This window comes from Macrosteles quadrilineatus, unplaced genomic scaffold, assembly GCF_028750875.1.
Source record: "Macrosteles quadrilineatus isolate MER2022 unplaced genomic scaffold, UCM_ALF_1.0 Scaffold_8__2_contigs__length_117827958, whole genome shotgun sequence".
Classification (NCBI taxonomy): Eukaryota; Metazoa; Arthropoda; class Insecta; order Hemiptera; family Cicadellidae; genus Macrosteles; species Macrosteles quadrilineatus.
The window spans coordinates 59547016-59569146 of record NW_026542601.1 but is presented as its reverse complement, the minus strand read 5'-3'; the positions used below and the strand labels follow the sequence as shown (position 1 = coordinate 59569146).

Genomic DNA, 22131 nt, shown 5'->3' with positions numbered 1-22131 from the left:
ATCCGAAACTTCAACACATTTACCATTCTGAGTGACACTATCCAACACCTCGAATCTATTTTTTGTTTTGAATGTTGTGCTTGAACTGAGTTTATGTTTAAAGGATCTTGCTCCTTTTTTGACAGTTTTCCATTGCCATTGCAACTAGATGTAGGTGGTTTGCTGACGGTGATATCACACTGGCTCAAATTGCACAATTCTCCATTAAACCATTCAACAAATGAGGCATTAGAAGACTTCTTGGTACAGTAGTGGAAGGCTATATATTTAGCATTAGCTAACATATGAATTCCACATTCAAAGGACTGTTTTTGTTGTATACATGTTTTTGATGTAATTAAATTTGTAGGCAGAAGATCTCGTCAGAAGTGCCACTCAGAGCCTTGCTACCAGCTGTGACGGAGAGCTACACTCAACTGACAGTGTCCTCTCGCACTCTCGCGGTGGCTCCCCTGCTGTCTCTGCTGGCCGACAGTTTCAAGAGCGGCCAAGACCTGTCTCCAGAACTGTCCTCATTCTTCCTCTCCGCCCTCGACTTTCGCAGCCAAGCCGCGTCTGAAGATGTGGAGCTGGTAGAGCCAGCTGTCATCAAAGCAATAATTGCTCTGGTCTTTAAACTCTCCGAATCTGCCTTCCGTCCATTTTACTACAAGATTTTCAACTGGGCTATTCAAACGGAGGGGCACAGGGATCGGTCCATTACATTTTATAAGTAAGTTCAAATGAACCGTGTTAATCATCCTCCCCCCAAATGTTAACTGTGTTGAATGTGTTAACCTAACGTTAGTAGTTACTCATTGAGATGGATTTCTTTTTTATAAGGTTATTTGATTATTCGGTGAGAAGAAACCCCTTAAAGTAATGTTTACAGATATTATATACTGGGAAAACAGTTCTGGATAGCTGCTTATGACATTTAACTATTACCACTGGTCTGCTGTACTGGTGTACTGTGATTCTAGTCAGTTGGTTCTTTAAATTGAATACTGTGCCATTGAAAACCAAAGAGGATTACCAGTTCAATACTAGGATCTCCTAACATTACTCCAACGCTTTTCCAACCATCTTTTCAGCTAAATACTGTTACCAATATCTGGACACTTCGGAAAATGCATGTATTTGGTGAAAATTCAATAATTTACTTTGAATGCAAGTATCCATGTGTATGTAGTATCCAATGTGTTAAACATGTTTTATCTCTAGGCTGACATGCAGTATTGCCGAGTCTTTGAAGGGTTTGTTTGTCTCATTCGCCCACTACTTCCTTAAGAACGCTGCTTCCCTATTGGACGAGAACAACGTGGCCAAGCAGGCCTTGACGTGGGAGGAGACTAAAGCCTCCGAGTTGTTGGACACAGTGCTGCGAGCTTTACACACAGTGTTCCTGCATGATGCTAGTCACTTCATCAACAAGGAGAGGTTTGACACTCTCATGCAGCCTATTGTTGACCAGGTAAAGTCTGAACTAATTGTATAAATGAATGCAGTATAGTTGTCATATGTGGCCGGGCAACCGTGCTATTCACTGAACTTCATGAATTTTGGGTAAGAGTTCTCTTATTTTGAAGATAGTAGGATTTTTTATCATGGAATTCTCCTTCAGAATAACTTTTGAGACAGAATAATCTCTTAAAATCTGAACCTTTTATGGAAATGAGTGGACATTCCTAAACTGCTTCTGCTTTAAAGTAGGTAGATGTAGTTATTGGACATTCAAGTGGAGAGTAATCTATGATAAGTCTTGCAGCTGCACGGTAAAATCATAAACCTCTGTGGTGCTATTAATCATTAAGTTTACCAAAGCCCCACTGAGATTTGATTTAACTTATAATTAATGTGCTGTTCTATATATTTTTTTGTTAATAAAACGAAAAGAAAAAGTAACTTACTCCCATGGCCATCGATACCCTAGAAGGGTTTCGCCTCACCAACAATTGCTTGCCATTTTCCTGGTCTACATTATGCCTCATCTACTTCCTATCCTGTTCTTACCATGTCTGTCCTCACGCTGTCTTACCATCTTCTTTTAGGCCTTCCAGGTGGTCCTCTCATGTTCGGTCTTAAACAGAACAATTTGTCAATTTGCAGCAACCCTCACATCAATCACCTGTTTACTGGTTTTGTTTGTTGCAGTTGGAGAATCAGCTGGGAGGAGATGATCAGATGCAAGATAGATCAACAGAACTGGTGATTCCTTGTCTCACACAGATGGCTGTGAGTGCAGCAGACGACACTTTGTGGAAGCAGCTCAATTACCAGATACTGCTGAAGACAAGGCATAACCTATCATTGGTAAGGGATTATTGCTTGAATTGGTTTATTTGAGTTTACTTACTTACTCCCATGGCCATTTGTACCCCAAGAGGTACTTGGCCTCACCAACACACTGCCTCCACACCTATTATCACTATGTTATTTGAGTTTTGTTTGAGTTGTTTGAGTTTTTGATACAAGTAATTTTAAATATCAAAAGTACTTTACTTAAACAAGAGTAGTTCTCTGTGATAGTCTATTATTTCTTCAGGTAGTTTAAAAGAGAAAATGTTTACTTTTCTTTTAGGACTGTTTTGCTTTCTTTAGCTAGAACCATTTATTGTGAACAAAATGAACGGGAGAGGCTCTATAATTGAGTCTAGTTTCAAACCATTCTTGCGCTCAAAGGATTGAACTTGATAACTTCAGATACTAAAGGATATTTGAATCTTACTAATATTATAAATGTGAAAGTTTGTGTGTTTGTTTGTTTGTTTGTTTGTTTGTTTGTTTGAAGTTCAATCACGCATAAACCACTGGACGGATTGGGCTGAAATTTGGCATGATGATAGCTGTCATTCCCGATTAACATATAGGCATATTCTTATCTCAAAAATCCTTTCGGGCTCCGCCCCAGTGGCTCTGTAGTTCCCCATGTTAACCTTATGAGTATTCATATTTAAAGAGAATTAAAGGTACATTGCAACATGTACATGTATTCTACACAATATTAAACAGTCAGCTGTTTCAACTAAAAAAAGTTGGTTCTATGATATGCAAAAGCATTAAAAAGTTATAAGATTTGCCCACAGGGTGCAGCACTATATTTTTTGCATTTATGAAAACAGCTCATTTGAACTAAGCAGCAACAAAAAACTGTGATACACCATGCGAAGTAACTGTCAAAGTAGGATTGTTTACAGTTATGATGTTTTAATTTCATGAATAATTTGTGATATTTTGCGAATCTTTGATAATTTATTTTTTTTCAATTGTTTAGGTGAAGTGGTAGAACATTATGGCTATGGTAGATGTGTAATACTATAGAATATTGTAAATTTAAAGAAGCAAATTTTATCAAACTGTGTCCTCCCTCATTGCAAACGCAAAGCTTGAGTATAACTGCAATAAGCATTTTATACTATATGCCAACCCCGTACGAAGGACGGGTACTCTGCTAGTATTTGATATTTGTCTATTTAAAATGCATTAGTCAAAGCTACCCAGTCTACTGTACTTGCATTATCCTTTCACGCTATCACTTATAATATGTACACTATACTGTCACTGTAACTTGTTTTATCAATTCCATTGTTAAACATCCTATTTGTTTCAGGTTCGAATCGGAGGTGTCCTGGCAGTTTGTGAGATTGCTAAAAAGCTAGGAGAAGAGTTCTTGCCATTACTTCCTGAGACAGTTCCATTCTTGGCAGAACTATTGGAAGATGAGGACGAAAATGTGGAGAAAACTTGCAGAAGAGTTGTCCAAGAGTTGGAAGCAGCTCTCGGAGAACCAATCAGCAAATATTTTTAACTTATATTTGTTTTAAAGTGTATATATCAGTAAAGTTTTTATAAAATCACTGTAATGAATTTAAAATTGCCCAATTTCCAACTGTTTGACTGTCAGGTACTTAAGGTACTTTAATCTAAAAGTTCTTTATGAAATGAAGACAAATCGTCTAGATGAAGGGTTGGAGTACTTTAATTAAAAATAGGGCTATTTGGTTTTTTTTCTCAAACAATAATTTCTTCGGGAAGACACTAAATAACTGCTTTAGTGATAATATCAACTTTAGATGTTTTCCAAAGTTATAAGTAACATAAATTAACAGGACTTTGCAAATCTTTAAATATTTAACAACTCTTTAACCATTAAACCATTTATTGCTATATTATACAAGTTTAAGCAACCTTTTCCATAGTTATTATAATGAACGCAGTAATACTCGATTTGAATCAGAGATATCACCATGGAATATTTCATTTTTAAATTTAAATCCTTATCACTTTCAACGCACAACTCAGCAACCACCATTACCACAGCAACATCAACTATAACCATAGAACCACAGTCTTTACCACCGAACCACATCCTTTTACCATATCCTGTGGTCCTGCTCTTGTGTCCAGTGTACAACATGAAGCAGAGTTACCAAGTTAAGTGCAATATCGAGCGTGAAGTTGAACGCGATGACTCATCATTTCGAGCGTGCTTGTGCACATTATTGTTGTTCTTGGCTCTTTTTGGAATCATTTCCATATTTCTGTGGAGATTTCAAGAAATATCATCTTATCATCAGGTAAAACTTCCCATGAGTTTAAGCTCTACCTTTTTCTTACTTTCTTTAGTACAGCGACTTTTTATTATTGCAGTAAATCTCGTGTCTGTCGGGAGCTGGATCTTTATGATGTTAATCAGTGTAGCAAATACAGTATATGATAAGGTAAGCAGGAAACGAATTAACAATAGTGCAAAGCCAGTATTTACTGCTAAAGCTAAATAAAAAAAAAATTATTTGGACAAAAATATTTAAATTATTTAAAATGAATACACACAAAAGCCACTTATTTAGGGACATGTTAAACTGGAAGGGGGTGATAAAAAGCTCAGAAAGTTGTCTATATACAGTAGAACCTCTTTAATCCGAACCCCCGTAATCCGAACGTCCACTAATCCGAACGCCTCATTGAACTGTACTCCATACACAGTACAGTAGTTCTTTATTGTATACGTATACACAGTAATTGTTTCTATTGAAATGTAACTTACAGTACTGTTTATTCACTATGTTTACTACTGTATTAAATAAACACTGCATTTTTCCCAATACCAATAGCATTTTTTCACTTTTCCTGTTACAATTAAGAGCCAATTTAGCCATGTTTTATCTATTGTTATGTAAAAACAACAATATGTTCTGTAATCCGAACTATTCAATAATCCGAACTACCCCCGGTCCCAATTAGTTCGGATTAAAGAGGTTCTACTATATAAATAAGTTTTTGATGAGCTTTTTTATACAATTAGCGAATTTCCCTATAGGGAAGTAGCTATTACCGTAGGTCTCATGGTAAGACTTAGGCCCGGGACCGATTTACTTTTTCATTTTGATGTCCCCAGAGGCCAAAAACACCACTCGTTCAAATTTTTATATATGTGTATATATATATATATATATATATATGTGTGTGTCCGTGAACACGATAACTTGAGTAATTTTTATCAGATTTTGATGAAATTTGGTTTGAAGGTGTAAGGCGGGATAAACTTGAATGAGTTCGCGATCCAGCATGATCGGACCATGGGAACAGGGTTTTATGGGGGGTTTTATGGGATAAAAATTGGTTTTTCTCACTTTTGACCCTCAAAACACAAAGTTTCCCAATTTTTCTCTAAACCTTCTTAAAGAGCTTAAAAAAACAAACAATTCAGTATATCAAAGTGTTTTTGTACGGTTATTGGTTACGGAGAAAACTAAAAAAATGGTAAATTTAAAATTCCCATGTTATTCTTATGGAGAATATTGTAAAATGTTGTAGTTTGCTTGTTTATGGATATATTTTGATCAAACTTGGCAAATATATTCATTTTAGCGAATTTCCCTATAGGGAAGTAGCTATTACCGCCGGTGGCACGGTAAGACCTAGACCCGGGACCGATTTACTTTTTCATTTTGATGTCCCCAGAGGCCAAAAACACCATTCGTTCAAATTTTTATATATGTATATATATATATATATATATATATATATAGACTTATATATATATACGTCCGTGAACGCGATAACTTGAGTAATTTTTGTCCGATTTTGATGAAATTTGGTTTAAAAGTGTAAAGCGGGATAAACTTGAATGAGTTCGCGAACCAGCATGATCGGACCATGGGAACGGGGCTTTACGGGGGGTTTTATGGGGTAAAAATTGGGTTTTCTCACTTTTGACCCTCAAAACACAAAATTTCCCAATTTCTCTTTAGACCTTTTTAAAGAGCTTAAAAAAACAATTAATTTAGTATATAAAAGTATTTTTGTTCGGTTAATAGTAACGGAGAAAATTTAAAAAATTTTAAATTTATAATTCCCATGTTATTCTTATGGAGATTATTGTAAAATATTGTAGTTTGCTTGTTTATGGATATATTTTGTATTTTGATCAAATTTATTTATTTTGTACTAAGCTATCAATATTTTACAAAAAAACACACTTTATTAGTTTCCTTGTAGCAGCAAACCTAGGTACTCGTTAAACTTAATGTTATTAAAATATATTTAATTGAAAATCAATTAAGACACATGGAAATTCGCTTAGTCGGCAGGTTTGCTGCGGCGGGGGTATTATACTAAGCAATAATTATTTTACTTAAAACACACACTTTATTAGTTTCCTTGTAGCAGCAAACCTAGGTACTCGTTAAACCTAATGTTATTTAAATAGATCAATTTAAAATCAATTCAGCCAAATGGAAATTCGCTTAGGCGTCAGGTTTGCTGCGGCTGGGGTATTTTAATAATTATGTTTCTAACCAGAATTACCTTAAATTCAGATTTTAATATTGCACTCACAATTGGTTTTCCATACATATTCATTTTTTCATATATGAAGTAGGCTACTGTATTTTTAAATCTTGAAACTTTTCTTTTTTTAAACCCTGTGATGTCCAACTACTCCATGTATCTTTTAAATTCAAACACCTTTTTACAGCCAGTTAAGATTGAAATGTTTAGATCACTTTCAAATACAAAACACTTCATAGAGTTTACGTTACCAATGTAAGTGATTGTTTCAGTCCATCTGGGGTTGAATGAAAAAAATATTAATTGGTTTCTTTAATAAAAGATAACGTGTTTGAAACAGTGGTGGATCTAGAACAGTCACTGGGGGGGGGGGGGTGTTCGGGGGTACCCCCCTGAAAAATTTGTGTAAACTAAGTCTCCAAAATGGCAGTTTTATACAATTTCTTTGTCCAAAGTTAGTGTGACAAATTATTTTACACAATGTGTATGCACTACTGTATTACATGCAGTAAAAAAAAATATATATATATATAGGGCCTATGACCAAGGGGGGGGGGGCGGTCCCCACCTCGCCCCCCCTCTGGATCCGCAACTGGTTTGAAAACTTATGAAAATGATACAAGTAGTATTCAAAACCAAAACCCCAACTGGAATAAAGACTGTAATAATGTACCAATTGATGCTGCAACCATTGCATTATATATTTAACAATTATTGGTTCATTACCGGTACAAGTTTAATATTTTAAGGTACGACATCATCGACCACCATCAGACTCTTCTTGGCTTGGGAAGATCATCAGAAATGATATTAAAACAACTCTTCCGTCAACTCCTGATGTGCCACATACTACAACCCCTTCAACAGAAACAGAAGAAAATAAACATTTTATAAAAGTCCAAGATAACTCATCATCCGTGTTCAGTACAGCTGGTATTGAAGAAACACTAGATAAAAACCCTGCAACAAAAATAGATGAGAGTGATACAACCCCAACATCACTATCTGATAAATACGATAAAACTGAAGCATCTTCAAGTGAAAATCTAGAAAATTCAACCTCACAGTTTACCCAAACTTCAGAAACTAGAATATCTATTGAAACTTTAATGTCTACTACGTCAAATGAGGATCCATCTTCTCTTTCAGTAGAATCTAGTGCTCTTCCCAGCACAGAATCAAGTTTAGACTTTTCAACACAAGAAATTTCCACTTCAAAAATGCTTGTAAGTATGAAGCTGGAAGAGATTACAACATTGGCTTCTACAGCAGAAGAACTTGAGACAACAGTTGGTTCAGATTTGACCGAAGCAGACACTACTTCAGATGAAGATTACACTAAAACTTCAGAAGTTGGAACTACAAATTTTGAAAAACCTACTGGTGTCCCAACTACTGAAGAATCAGCTCCAGCAACAACTATAAGTAGTAGGCCTACAACTGAGAGGACTTCGACCACTCCGATAGTAACTGTTCCACCGATAACCTGTTCTGTTGTAACATGTCCTGAGACGTCCTGCCCTGCGTGTCCTTTGGTTACTTGTCCGACAATCACCTCAACTACTATACCTTCAACAACTGCCAAACCAGGTATTACAAATCAGTTTCATTTGTCATACTGTAATTAGAAATAACTGGTGCACCTGTTGCTCGAATTCCAGCAATTGCAAACAGGCATTATCTCAAAACGAATAACAGTCATAATTTCCGATGACTTAAAACAGTCAACTCAAAGATAATGTAATTAATCACTTCACTCCAGTTATCGAAACTGAAAACGAACTCACTCTGAAAACAAACGCTCTTGTGTGTATCATGTGTTTACTATGAACATATGTTTTAGTTTAATTGCAATTAATACACATTTTTATTTGTCTTTAAGTAAACAAAATCTTTTCATTACAAGAAATACATTGGGATTTTTATGGCCTGTGGGGCAAAGCCCGCGGACTTTTATTACAAGAATTGGTGAAGGGGGCGTCTACAAAAAAATTTTTAATTTTGACACTTCGTTTGTAAAATTCCGTACATTATTAACGGAGGAGTAGTGTTTTATAGAAATCGCCTTCACGTATTGAAGAAGACATTCCATCTATACGGATCAGCTGTCACCAACTTTTTACTAAAAAAGAATGTAGTTGTGTGAGCCAGTCACAGATTGCGCTAGTGTCTAAACTCTATTTTGTACCTTATTTTTTGTTACTGACATATTTGGTGGGTCACAACAGTTGCTATAGCTCATAATAAGTCATTCCATCGGTTTGACTTGGTAAAAACCATCGTGTAATTGGCAGAAATCAGTAATTTAGATCAGCGCAATCTGTAGGTGGCTCACATCAACTAAGACAAATTTTATTAAAAACCTGGCTACAACTTTAACATGGGGATGGAATGTCTAGTTGTATTATATATAAGGATTTGGTTTCTCAATTTAATAATCGCAAATATTGATTTTATATGTGTGGAATATTCAATTTTATTTTTTCTTGCATGAACCATAAAAATATACAACATACAGACCAATTTAATGACCAAAATATAGCACATCTTTAAAGTAGGTGACACATTATTAAAGCAAACATACAGTATCTTTAAGTTAAAACTATAACTCCTTAGTTTTAAAAATAAAAATTGTGTGCCTGTAGGGTAAAAAAAAAAAAAAACTATGAGGAAAAAGGTAAAAAGCAAATAAAAATATGGATAATTACCATCACCACTACTGTACATACAATTGGTTAAAATTAATTTACAATGATAATTTTTTCCCCAGTAGAAAACCAGGGATTTTATCTGGTTTTCTCTATCGTTTTCTTTCGTTTTCTTCAACATATTTTAACCTTTATGTCCTTCTGAGATGAGCTTTATTATAGCTGAGAGGAGAATGCTCTTCCTTAGAATATGCATAGTAATGTGTCAGCGTTGTATAATTATAATATATACAAATTTAACTCTGAATGAAGGTATTTTAGCAAATGAAATATAATCAAAATTTACATAAATCTGACTAAATCTTCAACAGAGGTTCCTGTGTGCAAGACAAACCAGTGCTACGTGACTGCCTCCAGGATGCTATCTCTAGTCAATGTGACCGTAGACCCCTGTGAGGACTTTTACTCTTACGCTTGTGGAGGAGTGTTCAACAATCCAACATTACTGGAGACTGACCTGCAGGCCGATGTTTGGGCTAGGATTGCCAGTAAGTTTGAAAACTTTCACTGTAATGGAAAATTTTATTTTTTACAGTATAGTTTGGAAAAGGGATTATCTCAACATACCTCTACCTGCATAGGACTATGGAAGGTTGGACAACCGAACATTGGATGATTGAGACTCTTTATTGTGTTTCTTTTATCACCACTTAGAATATCACAAGTGAAGCAGGATCTCTATGGCTTAGCACCTTATATTTTTCTCTCAAAAGAGAAATCGTTTGAAATATACTGTTACTGCTGTATTAAAATTCTCCAAGGTCTAATAGATTCAGGTACTCTGGACCTTTTAGCTCCTCATTTTAACAATTTTCCAATGATTCTATTCAAACCCTGGTTCTTATTAAAGTCACATCCTCAATTAATTTTCAAGTCACACTTCTGGGGTCAAGTTGTTGGAAATAATTAATTCAATGATTATTGAAGATTATAACATTAAACTTTGAATATTCCAAGTAGACCTTTTCATCCTATTTTAAATTCTGAAGCCTGTTTTAATTTTGTTATTAAAGTTTGTCCACAATCATTCAGTTTGCTGACGTAGATTAAATGTTTCATTATTATTTTAGAGTAGATTTTATGAGTTTTATGTTACCCTTTTGTTATAACATATTAAGACAAGCAATATTTTTACAAATCCGACCATTATATTCAGCTTAATAACTTTGAACTACCTAGAAAACTAGATAAAAATAGATAATGGTGCCTCACAGTGTTTTAATTTTTAATCTGATTTCAGAGGGTGTAAAAAACATATCTACCACCAGTCCCAATGCTCACCAAAAACTGAAGAATTTCTACAATGGGTGTGTCAACTATGATAAAACTGTAACAATGGAGGAGAGGAAGAAACAAGGTGAAGGTTTATCAGTGTTTAACATAGTTAAAGATGTGTTTTGTTTTATAAACTTACTCTTATATAGGTTGTTATAAAAAATCAACTATTCACACACTTTTAACAAAAAACGTTCTATATTTCATTAGCATTAGCCTTCTTCAGGAACAAACAAAACAAATAGAAGTGTTTACCACTCTATGTCAGATGGTTTAGCAAAAATAAAAATATATATAATTTATAAAGAATTAAAAAAGAAAATGTTTGTTAAAAAAAAGAAAGAAAACATTTTGTATACTATCTCAAATTTAGAGATGGTATTTTAGATTTAGGTATTAATTGATGAGCTAGCTTATATATCTTATATAGGTGGATTTTTTGTGTTTAATTGGTACTACAAATTCCTTATGAAATATTTACTGACAGAAAATTGTATGTTTGTAGGACGCAGAGTGCTGGATGATGTTGCCAAATTTGCAGACTCTTCAAGTACTCCAGAAAATGATTTTACGGAACTACTCATCAGATTGTTTCAACATGGCAGGTAGTTTGAGTGAAAATAGCTCAGTTTAACCAAATTTTTTTTTTTACTATGGAAATTTATGGAAAGACAGGATTTGTAATTTGATTTAATTTTCAAGTCCAAGGTAAGTTTATTTAATTTTATAGGAAGAAATATCACTATAAAAGAAATGTTACAGAATAAAAGTGTCTTTTAACAAGTTCTGTTTCAAACTTTCCTAGGATATGAGTCCAGATAAGAGTTGAGTCTCAATATACTGTACTACAGTAATAAATAAATTATATTTAGTATATCCTATATTTTGTATAACACAGCCGACCTCTATTTGACCTTCGTCTGGATGTGGATTCTTCCAACTCGTCCCAGTTCCAGCTGGTAGTGACAGTGCCGGACTGGCTGAACTCCCACTTCTACGACAGAACGGAGCGCTGCAAGGTGACGTCTGTACCGGCTGAGCTCGTCACAGCGTACGAGGAATACAAGCACTGTATGGTAATGTATCACAGTCTAAGGTAATGGCTGAACATCTCAAAAACATTGCCAGTCACAAAACCAAATTACAAAATGCAGTTATAAAACGTTTGTAAAAATCTTTTTTTTAATGGTAAATTTGCATTTGAATAAAACATAGTTGAATAAATGATTCACAGAATGTGCTACTATCAAATTTAGATTTTCTCTCCTAGTTTTAATACTGGGATGATTGATGTCACATATAATATGCTATAGTCGACAAGTGTCTTTTCACTCATCAGGTAAGCTTAGTAAAAAGTTAATATATTGAAAAGCATTAGGTAATCTACATCAGCTCATGCTGTCAGTGTCTTAAATCAACTACATTTTGCTGTAAATTCTGGTGGAAACTTGGCTTCATTATGTGGCTATTTATTCTACAATAATTTATGGCGTCCCCATCTTAATAATTGATAATTGATTATAGCATATGTAAAATACATAATCATTGGTATTTGGTAATAATAATTTTCTTTGTAGCAGATTAGAAACTTTCAACTCGTACACCAATGCAAAACATAAGTAAAGCTATAAGTCTATCTCTGTTTGAGTTTGAATACCATTAAGGAATATGATCTCTAATTTATTTTCATTTTCTGTTGCAGGGGAATTTTTCAGATTTTATTGACACCACTCAGAAAGCACTTGAGTTCTTTGGAGTGTTTGACTATTTACCACCATATAACGCCTCACAGCTTATCCAGGAGATACGGATATCAATGGAGTTTGACATTTTAGAGCTTCTCAGGGTTTGTGCTTTATTTTATAATCTAGATTATAAATACTGTAATAATAAAAGTTGATCACTGGGGTGTGTATCCTATGTTGATTGTGATCAGTAAGTGCAGAATAAGTATATTAAATATACTTATTTTGCACTTACTTTTTTGTTTTACAAATTTTGTTTTATAAGACAAAGATTTGTTTATGTTTTGTCGAAAATCTTTGATTTTTTTAAACATATTCATAACCTGGGATATACATTACAACTGAATTAAGAATACTAAACCTCCATAAGTTGTAATGAGATATGTTTTCCTAGTATTTATCTTGTTGCAATAAGTTTAGCTACATTTGGTTTATCATGTGTTAATCACTTAAGTGGACCTCTTAAAGCATTACATGTTTGAACATAAAAGTGACATTTGTTATGAAAGAAACAAATAAATTAAACATCAAATGGATATTAATTGTTCCAGGAATATCCATCCCCTGATGTTGTCAGCAAGGAAACTCAATCAAAGACTTACAAACTTACTCCAAAAATACGACTGGAGTCAGAGCTACCAATGGTATTACATCTATTCAGTAATTCTTATATTTTCTTTGATACATAGATTTTTTTAATAAAAGGCTATTTGAAACCATTGTAAAAATTGAAAATACATGCTCTTGCTATTTTACAATGTTTTGTTTTTTTGTTGTTTTTAATTTAGAAATTTGTGACCACTATAGAATATCATTACCGTACAAATTTTAAATGGGAAGAGAGTATGGTAACTATTTTTTCTCACACAATTAAGTTCATGAGCTAAAGTGAAACTTAATTGCTGTTAGAAGAATTGTATAAAAAATAGTTAAATTTACCTGACACTTAAATATAAAATGTTTAGAGAGTGATAACTAAAAAGAACAATGGATCAACTTACTGTAAAAAGTATCATTCCCACGTTTAACCAATCGTACACATTTTACAGATTGCTTGGAGCTACTTATTTTCCAGTCTGCTCAATGTAGACATTTCTGATGCATCCAATGTTCAGGTCTACTTCATAGACTATCTTAAGAAATTCTTCAATCAGCTTCAAACAAAAAGTGTGAGGTAAGCAAGGTATCAAGCAAGATAAATTGGCCTTTAGAATGTTGTCTTGTAGCAATATTATATACACACATGTATAGACGAAAGATGTAAACAAGAATGTTTATATTTTCTCTTGATATTTTAACGACTATAATACATAGTGGTACTTTTTCCTTTATCAATACTGTGGTTTCTCTGAAAAAAAAAATAAAAATGAAGTTATCATGTGTAAATTTAAGTGCAAAAATTTCTAGTTTTAACGTTAGAACGGCTACATATTATTGTTACAGTTTCATATTTTTTCAATCTTTATTTAAGCAACTAACAACATGAAATTAATAGTATTTTACACAGTCATGGCAGAAAAGAAAACATCTTTTCCGTTGTCCCAGAGACATCATCATCTCCTGTGGTTGTGACAAATGTTATTATTTCTATTCTGTGCTATTTGTTGTTGTTGTGTTGTTGTTATTTGCATGTGGATGTTCACATGATTGTGAACATCCACACACAATCGGGACAAAATGTTCGATCACGCATCTTCGCATACACTTTCTGCATTGATGAAAATATAAGCTCGGTGCATTCACGGCAAAATAGTAAAAATCCTCCGATGTTATGGCAAAATCTTGAACGTGTTTTGCGGTTACAACAAAATTATAAACATTCTCCGCGGTTGGCGCAAAACTGTAAACATCATCATCAGTGATTGATATGATCAATTAGCTTATTCTGAATTCCTGATTATCCGAACAGGGTTCAGTCCCGATTAGTTCAGAATAGCGGGACTCTGGAATGTATATAAATTCCAAAATATTTTTCCATTCATGTACAAGTAACAAGACAATACAGGACTTACCTATATACTCATTCAATTAAAAGTTCAAATAGTTCACTCTTATTCCTGCTTACAGAAGCGTACACAACTCCCTACTGGCCATTTTCGCTCATGACCTCTACGTAGACCTGGTGCTGACTCACAAGCCATGTGACAGAGAGAGTTACTGTCTGGAGGTCACTGCAGCTCTGATGCCGGTCATCACATCCAACCTGTATCTGGAGAGCTTCCCAACCCAGGTGGACCGGGAGTTGAGAAAACAGGTATACCATCGTTTATAAAATTACCCGGAGAACAATAAATTTGAACAAGGTTAGAGAAAAATATACCAAGTAATGAGCTACAAGCCCTAAAAGATCAGGAATTCCAACGTGGGTGGGAGACGCCATCTTATGAAAATAAAATCCCCTACAGATTTGGTATTCTATTCAACAACATTGGGAGACAGTTAAACCAATTAATGAAAGATGAAAAGCACCAAAAGATCAGGTATTCCATCAAAGGTCAGATACAGTTACACAAGCATATGAAAGGATGACACCAATACTTATTAAGATACTGTAATTGCAAATAGAAACAAATATGCCAACTAACTATGAACAATACTCAATTTTACACCAGAGCAGTGAAAAAGCTGAACACCATGTTCCTCACATGAATAATCAAAATCTTTGGATAACATTGGTTGAATTCTCATCGTCTAATCATTCATACACAAAGTGTAAGACTGCTGTTCTGTAGACAGGTTTGAATATCACCAATCACAAATCTCCTCAGTTATTAAGTGACTAGGGGGATCAGAGCCCTTAAACCGTCGGTCAAGATAGGTAGGTCTCTCTAGCAACAACTTTCTCTGTATTGGGAAACACTTTCTGGTTATAATCAAAAGCATAAATTGTACAAATATACATTTTTTAAATAATTAAAGTAGAGAAATTCGGTAGAGAATTTTGAGTTGTAATGCATATTTTTCTTTAACAGTTAAAACTTAAAAAAATGAACCCTTATTAATTTTGTTATAATTATTTTCAAGGTCGTCCTCACATATCAACATCTGGAGGCAGCGATGGAGGAGAAAATATCCACAGCTACCTGGCTAGATGAGAAAACATCCAATGAAATCTCCAAGAAACTAAAGTTTATGTCTATTCAGTTGCCTAGGAGGTTTAACAATTCTATTTTGGACTCAAGTCTAGGAGAGGTAAACATTTGTACCTTCTTAATTGAAACTTAATTGTCTGCTAATCAATATGTATTACAAGGCGGTTTCCCAATAACTGTAGTCAGATGAAGAGACAAAAGACAGTGCAGTGTGTAAAATTTCAATAGGCTATTCCGAAAGGCTCTCACAATTTCGGGGTTTTATCTGTTAGTTTTGTTGTTTTATCAAGGAATCATTGTGTAATTATTTTATTTGTGCAAGTATACTGTGAATGCAAAGAAGTCATCAATGATTTTTGATATTGTTTTACTACAAAGAATGTTAAACTAAGTTTATAATGACATATCTAATAGTTCCATACATTGTCATCCCAATGAATGTACTAATGGAAACACAAAATAGTCTTGTTAAACTTTTTGACATTATAGAGACGTAGGATCTACTGTTGAGCACCTTCATCGGTGGGGGGGTGGGTGGTTTTTTTTCAGAGCTGTAGAACTCTTAAGACGTCATCTAGTTAGGTTATTTATATCGATTGTTAACCTTAGGTATCTTCTAAAACATAATGGAGATTCAATTGATAAAGTTGCTAAGATTAGGCTATTTGCTTTTTAAGGATTAAACAAAAATCATCTGTTCTGTACAGTGTACCCTGGCAGGCAACTACCTAGAGGACTCTGTCTGTATGTTGAAGCATCTTCAGGTACAACTGTACTCCCGATACACCTTGGACCCTCATTCCGACCATGCTATGTGAGTTCAATGTTTTTACCATGTAAAATTACCAAGAGTAAATAATGTGTGCTAAATTATTCTGCTGGCCTGTCAATGAAAATGTAACAGGGTTTTTTTGCCCCAATAACTTACAGAATTTGATAATTTATTCACAACAATTTTTTCAGGTGGCCACATTTCCTGACTGCATTTTCTACACAAACTGCCTTTGTATATGGATTGAACACGTTTAGTAAGTGTTATAATATTTTAACATAGCCTAGTCACTAAAAAAGGTATTACTATTCTGTAGTTTATATATGTATGAGGGCTATCCAGAAAGTAAAGAACGTTTTGTTCTGACGCCGCTAGGCGCGTGCTGATCTTGTACATTTTGGTGCGTGTCTCGCAGTTGGCGTCCAGCAGTGAAAACGGGAGCATTCTCGCGCTGCCCGTTTTTTCACAATTTCAACTTAAGATGAGCGCTGCAGTTAAAAATCCCGCCAGTTAAGAGGTTCGTCAGTGATACGGTTTTTGTTGGCAAAAAACTTAAAACCGATAGACATTTATCGCCAAGTGTGTGAAGTTTAAGGATACAACGTAATGAATACAAGTTCTGAAAAAATTATGCATTCAGATTCAAAATTACCGATCTGATGCTCATGAGTCATGACGAAGCGAAGGGCGGACGCCCAAGCATTGTGACTGATGGAACTGGTCGCTAAAGTTGATGAAAAGGTTTGCGAGATTCCCGATAACAGAGCTTTCAATTTGTTGTGTGACAATTTCAAACAAAGTTTTAAAATTAAGGTTTTAAGTTAAAAAAAACAAACAAACGCATCACTGACCGCACCTCTTAACTGGTGGGATTTTTAATCGCAGGGCTCATCTGAAGTTTAATTGTGAAAAAAACGGGCAGTGCGAAACTGCTCCCGTTGTCACGGCTGGACCGCTGGACGCCGACTGAGTTGCCGAGTGCGCATGCACCAAAATGTACGAGATCGGCACGCCCCTAGCGTTGTCTGAACGAAACGCTCTATACTTTCTGGATAGCCTTAATATCTATATGCGACTATATGTAACTTAACTTTATATTTATCCTTTATCTTATTGTATACAGATGACTTCTTATCAAAAGACTCGGTTACTTTATTACTGATCCAAATGAATCTTAGTTATGTTAAAAAGTCACCTCATAATTAACAACTCAGTTGTTAATGGCTCAATAAGTAGCACTACTGACTGAATCCACCGCAGTAATGTCTTGGGTTGGCCTCACAGTGCCGCCACATAAAAATTATCACTACAGTTCATTCTACTTCTTCTTTAGTTTGACATATTCCATGAACAGGCCTTGGTGATCCATTGAACACCAATGCAGGGCTAAAATGTGGAGTTGAAAGAAGCCATCAACTAAAAAATCCAGTAATGAAGTATTTGTATAGTTTTAGTGATGAATTATAAAAACTTGTCATAAATACTCCGTTTTTGTCCTCTAAAATTTCCAAATCTTACTTAGTGGTAATCTAACTTATATGTAACTAGGTGTTACCCATGGGCTTAACCCGTTTGACTTCATTGGTTAAGATAAGCTGAAATAAACAAAACAGAATACAGTAATACAAACAATAATCACACCTGATTTCAATAAGGTAATAAATTGAAAGAATAACATACAGCTGAGGTATTTTTAACATTGGGCATATGGAAAGTTCCCTTTAGAAAGGAATCCGACCTCAAAGGACAATTTATAATATTTTAATGGATAGTTTTGCGCAAGGATTCTCGTCATGACGAAAATTTTAAGTATATGGTTTATGGGAGTGTGACTTGTAGTTTTCTCAAAAGTTCATGGGTACTTTGGATTTATATATGGATGGATGATAGATATGAAAATGTAACACCTGTTGATTCCAGTGATTCCCTTGTCAGTGATCTGGCCAGTCTATGATCCTCAGATGCCTAAGCATGTTGTTATGGCAACACTGGGCAACATTCTGGCCAGGGGGATTGGCCATAACTTTGACCACACAGGTTAGTACAACACCCTCCTCTGAATACAAAATCCAAGTCTAAATGTCAACCATTTACTTCTATGCATAGTAAAAACAAAACAAAAAACATAGTACTTTTGTACTATGTTAGGTAAGTAAGTACTAAGTTAAGTACTATGTTTTTTGTTTTGTTTTTACTTTGCACTACGTTACGTTTATGTGAGTTTTGGGTTTTCAATCTTTTCATAAGTATATTTTATCCGCTGTGTAAGCCTGCTAACAAGTCTAGTCTACCACAATAAGCTTAAATTGCTTAGTTTTTAACAAATTATAGTACTACTGTATAATCAAACATGCCAAGTAAGGCTACACCTGAATATGTTATAGGACACGCGGGGTTTCAAATTTACTTTAATCAGACCACCTAATTCAGACCTTAAGTAATCCTTTAGAAGTATATTTTTGTAAGCCATTTATTCCTCGCTAGACACTTTCAATAAACAAACGATTAATTCTTATCGCCATTTTATCTTTCGAAAGGAGTGAAGTTTGTGGCAGGAGGGAAGATTGGAATGATGCTGTCTGAAGCTACGAACCCAACATACGAGACAGTCGTAGAGAATAGCAACATGCAGTTCAGCTGGACTAAATCACACAGAGAAGATGGAAAAGTGTTCTCCTACCTGGTAAATACAGTTTGAATCATACTCGTCTATTATTAATGAATCCCCTACAAGATAATTAACTATCCTTGGTCCTTGAAGAACCAATCATCAAATGTATTACCTCAAAGGTTTTCTAGTTAGATCACTCAAAAAATGATAATCAATTTGAAAATTTTTAGTCAACTGACCTTGCAAAAAAGATCAAGAAGCACAAATATTTTGTTATCTAAAATGACAGAAACTTTTTAATGTCCCCAGCTAGACCCCGATTTGACTCTCAATGAACGTCTGTCTGACATCACTGCGGCCAATCTCTCACTCTCAGCAATATTGGGCACTGCAGACACTGTTCTTCCCTGGACTCCCTTCTCTTCATCACAGGTCTACTTCCTTGCCCTGGCTCAGGTAGGAGTTTCAAACCCTCCTCAGATTAAGCTATCAAGCTGGATATTTATCATAACTCTCTGGTAGCATGACTGGTGCGGTAAAAAAAAGTGTGGTTAAAAGACCTGTAAATATTTTGGATTTCATTACAATTATTGTCTAGTATAATGATTTGATATTGAACCAGTTTTTACGGTTTATGGTTTAAGCAAGTTTTTGTTATTTCTAGAGTTTCTGTTCCAAGAAGAGAATGCCACAGATGTTCACCTCATTGTACGAAGGAACTTCACTTTTGCCCTTTGACAGGTAAACTATTGCTTATTGGAATGCATTAAAAGAAATACAAAAACAGCTTAGTATAAGAATACAATTTAGATGGGGGATGCAGATACCGAAGCCTCCTCTAATAAAAGGTCACGGTGTTGGTGTGTGGCAGCATCAAGATGCCTGTTACGTGCTGTTACCATTGTAATAACAGTAATAACAAATGTGAAAAATAAACACTGCACACATATGCTCCTTTATAAATTAGTGCAACAGCTGTTTTGGTTTGCCCGGAAAGCAGTGTTGCCACTTTTGTCTTGCGGCCTTGTTATAGAAGAGGCTATGTATACCTTATCCATCTCTCTCTACCTATCAATACCAACTGACTCTAAGGTCATGTTTATTATAATTTGTAATATGTAAGATAATTGATTCTGCATATTTAAAAAACCACATGTCTCAAGAATAAGGAAATATGTGACAAAACTCATGTAAAATAGTCAATCAAATCAAGACACAAGACCACAAAAATGTATATATTCTACCTTAAGATTTTGAAAAAAGGTTTGAATACATTTTTATTTGATTTTTTTATATTGTACCAAGTAGTCCTTGATTATTGGGCTTTTTAAAAATAAATTTAGAACAAAAATAATACTAGTTGTTAAACTCACTATAAAATCTCGTTGAACATGGGTTTAATATTGCTCAAACTTGTATTAAAACTTATATTAATACAATTTAAATTTTCCTGTTTAATATTGTTAAAAAAATCTAAACTTTTAAACTTAGGCTAAATTTTTATGAAAAAGTTCAATTTTTTTAATAGTTTCAAAATTAGTCAAACTTGTATAAAAACTTATATTAGCTTAATTTTGTTCACTCGTTTCGCATGATTTATGTTTGGATACAATTTTAAATTCATTTGAGAACATTAAGGGCAATGGTTTTGAAAATGGTTTTAAAATTGTTTTAAAACTTGTATCAATTTAATTTCGATTGAATGTATTAACAATATTTCAAAACTATTTAAAACAGATTTTCAAACGAAAATAATACAAGTTAGTTGTTAAACTTACCTTAAAGTCTCGTTGAAAATGGGTTTAATATTGTTCAAACTTGTATTAAAACTTACAATAATACAATTTACTTGTATTAAAATTTTTTCAGACCAAATCCAAACTGATATAACAATAATTTTAATATCAGTTTTTAAACTTGGACTAAAATCCCATTTAAAGGATTTTAAAACTGTTCAAACTGATTTTTAAACATCTTTAAAATAAGTTTGAATACTTGTATTGAACTTGATTTAAAAATAGTTTAAAAACTGTTAAAACAGATTTCCAAGCAATTTTAATATGAATTTTTACAATTAATGTATTAAAAATGTTTTTAAAATTATTTCTAAACGGTTCAAATCGATATTAAAACTTATATCAATACAATTTTGTATGGCTTGTATTAAAATTGTTTATAAACAATTTTAAAACATGAACTTTTTTAAATATTTGTTTCATATCTTGTAATAAAACAGTTTTTAACTTCATTGAAACTCATATTAAAGTTGTTCTGATAAAAAAATTATGTCAACATGTTTTAAAATTGTATTTAAACACTTATAGGCCTACTAGTTTTCAATTTATTTTTTTTGCTACATGGGTAATTTTATCTGCAAAACTGTGTACGTCTCATTCAAACTTCTTTCGTATTCACATTAAACAACACACTCTGTGGTGTTGGCATTGTAGTAAATTTAATCTATGCTGAAAATTATTACCGTAATGTGTTACCTTGATTCGTCTAATTTTTTTAACTAACCTGATTATTGAACATTTCTGTTCAGAGTATTCAACATGGCTGCCAACTCTGAGCAGTTTGCGCTCGCTTTTCACTGCCCCCTTGGCACTACCATGAACATGGCCAGCGAGCTCAAGACCAGACCATTCCCTACATTTGAGAAAGAAGAAGCTTATATGCCAGAATACTCATGAGAGTTTTTTATTAATAAAAAGAGTTTACCAATTTTTGTTTTAATATTTTCCAGGAATGTTTTTTTCTGAAAAACGTTGATTAAAAATCCAAAACTGCATAGCATACCCCACACGGTATGCTATGAATTTGGTAATAGAAATGTTTTTATCCATGGATTTCTATAATTAATAATACTTGGCTCGGACTTTAAAGCCAAAACCTGTACTTCCAATTGAGTTAATGTTGCCCAGATGCCGTAGTTACTTTTTTCCCCATTATTATAATTATTTTTAAAGTGTTTTCAAGATTTTATGAGTAAGTATTCATAAAATCCATTTACAGTAACAAAAGCTAATAACCCTTCTACAAATCTTTTATTGATTGGTTTATTGCAAGGAATTTTTGAATGAACTAGGCTATATTATCCTACTAGCTCGTACCCGCGACTTTGCCTGCGATGGTATAACCATAATATTATATAGCA

The 22131-nt window shown here is 33.9% G+C and overlaps 2 protein-coding genes across 2 annotated transcripts in view; both read left to right on the top strand.

Moving 5' to 3' along the window:
• Window positions 1–3831, top strand: part of LOC128999960 (HEAT repeat-containing protein 1) — a 56383-nt gene extending 52552 nt beyond the window's left edge. The window contains exons 27-30 of the mRNA XM_054426761.1: window positions 350–712; window positions 1204–1453; window positions 2134–2292; window positions 3590–3831. Coding sequence (XP_054282736.1) covers window positions 350–712; window positions 1204–1453; window positions 2134–2292; window positions 3590–3787 — 970 coding nt within the window. The 3' untranslated portion in view covers window positions 3788–3831. The remainder of the gene's footprint in view (window positions 1–349; window positions 713–1203; window positions 1454–2133; window positions 2293–3589) is intronic.
• A 572-nt stretch (window positions 3832–4403) lies between these two features.
• Window positions 4404–21691, top strand: LOC129000754 (endothelin-converting enzyme 1-like). The gene is made up of 18 exons (XM_054427738.1): window positions 4404–4556; window positions 7521–8361; window positions 9791–9967; window positions 10720–10836; window positions 11260–11359; window positions 11653–11830; window positions 12457–12600; window positions 13051–13143; window positions 13549–13673; window positions 14567–14753; window positions 15524–15691; window positions 16299–16405; window positions 16555–16619; window positions 18284–18400; window positions 18901–19046; window positions 19284–19430; window positions 19639–19715; window positions 21520–21691. The coding sequence occupies exons 2-18, from the start codon at window positions 7881–7883 to the stop codon at window positions 21665–21667; spliced, it is 2577 nt and encodes an 858-aa protein (XP_054283713.1). The 5' UTR covers window positions 4404–4556; window positions 7521–7880; the 3' UTR covers window positions 21668–21691.
• The last annotated feature ends 440 nt before the right edge of the window (window positions 21692–22131 follow it).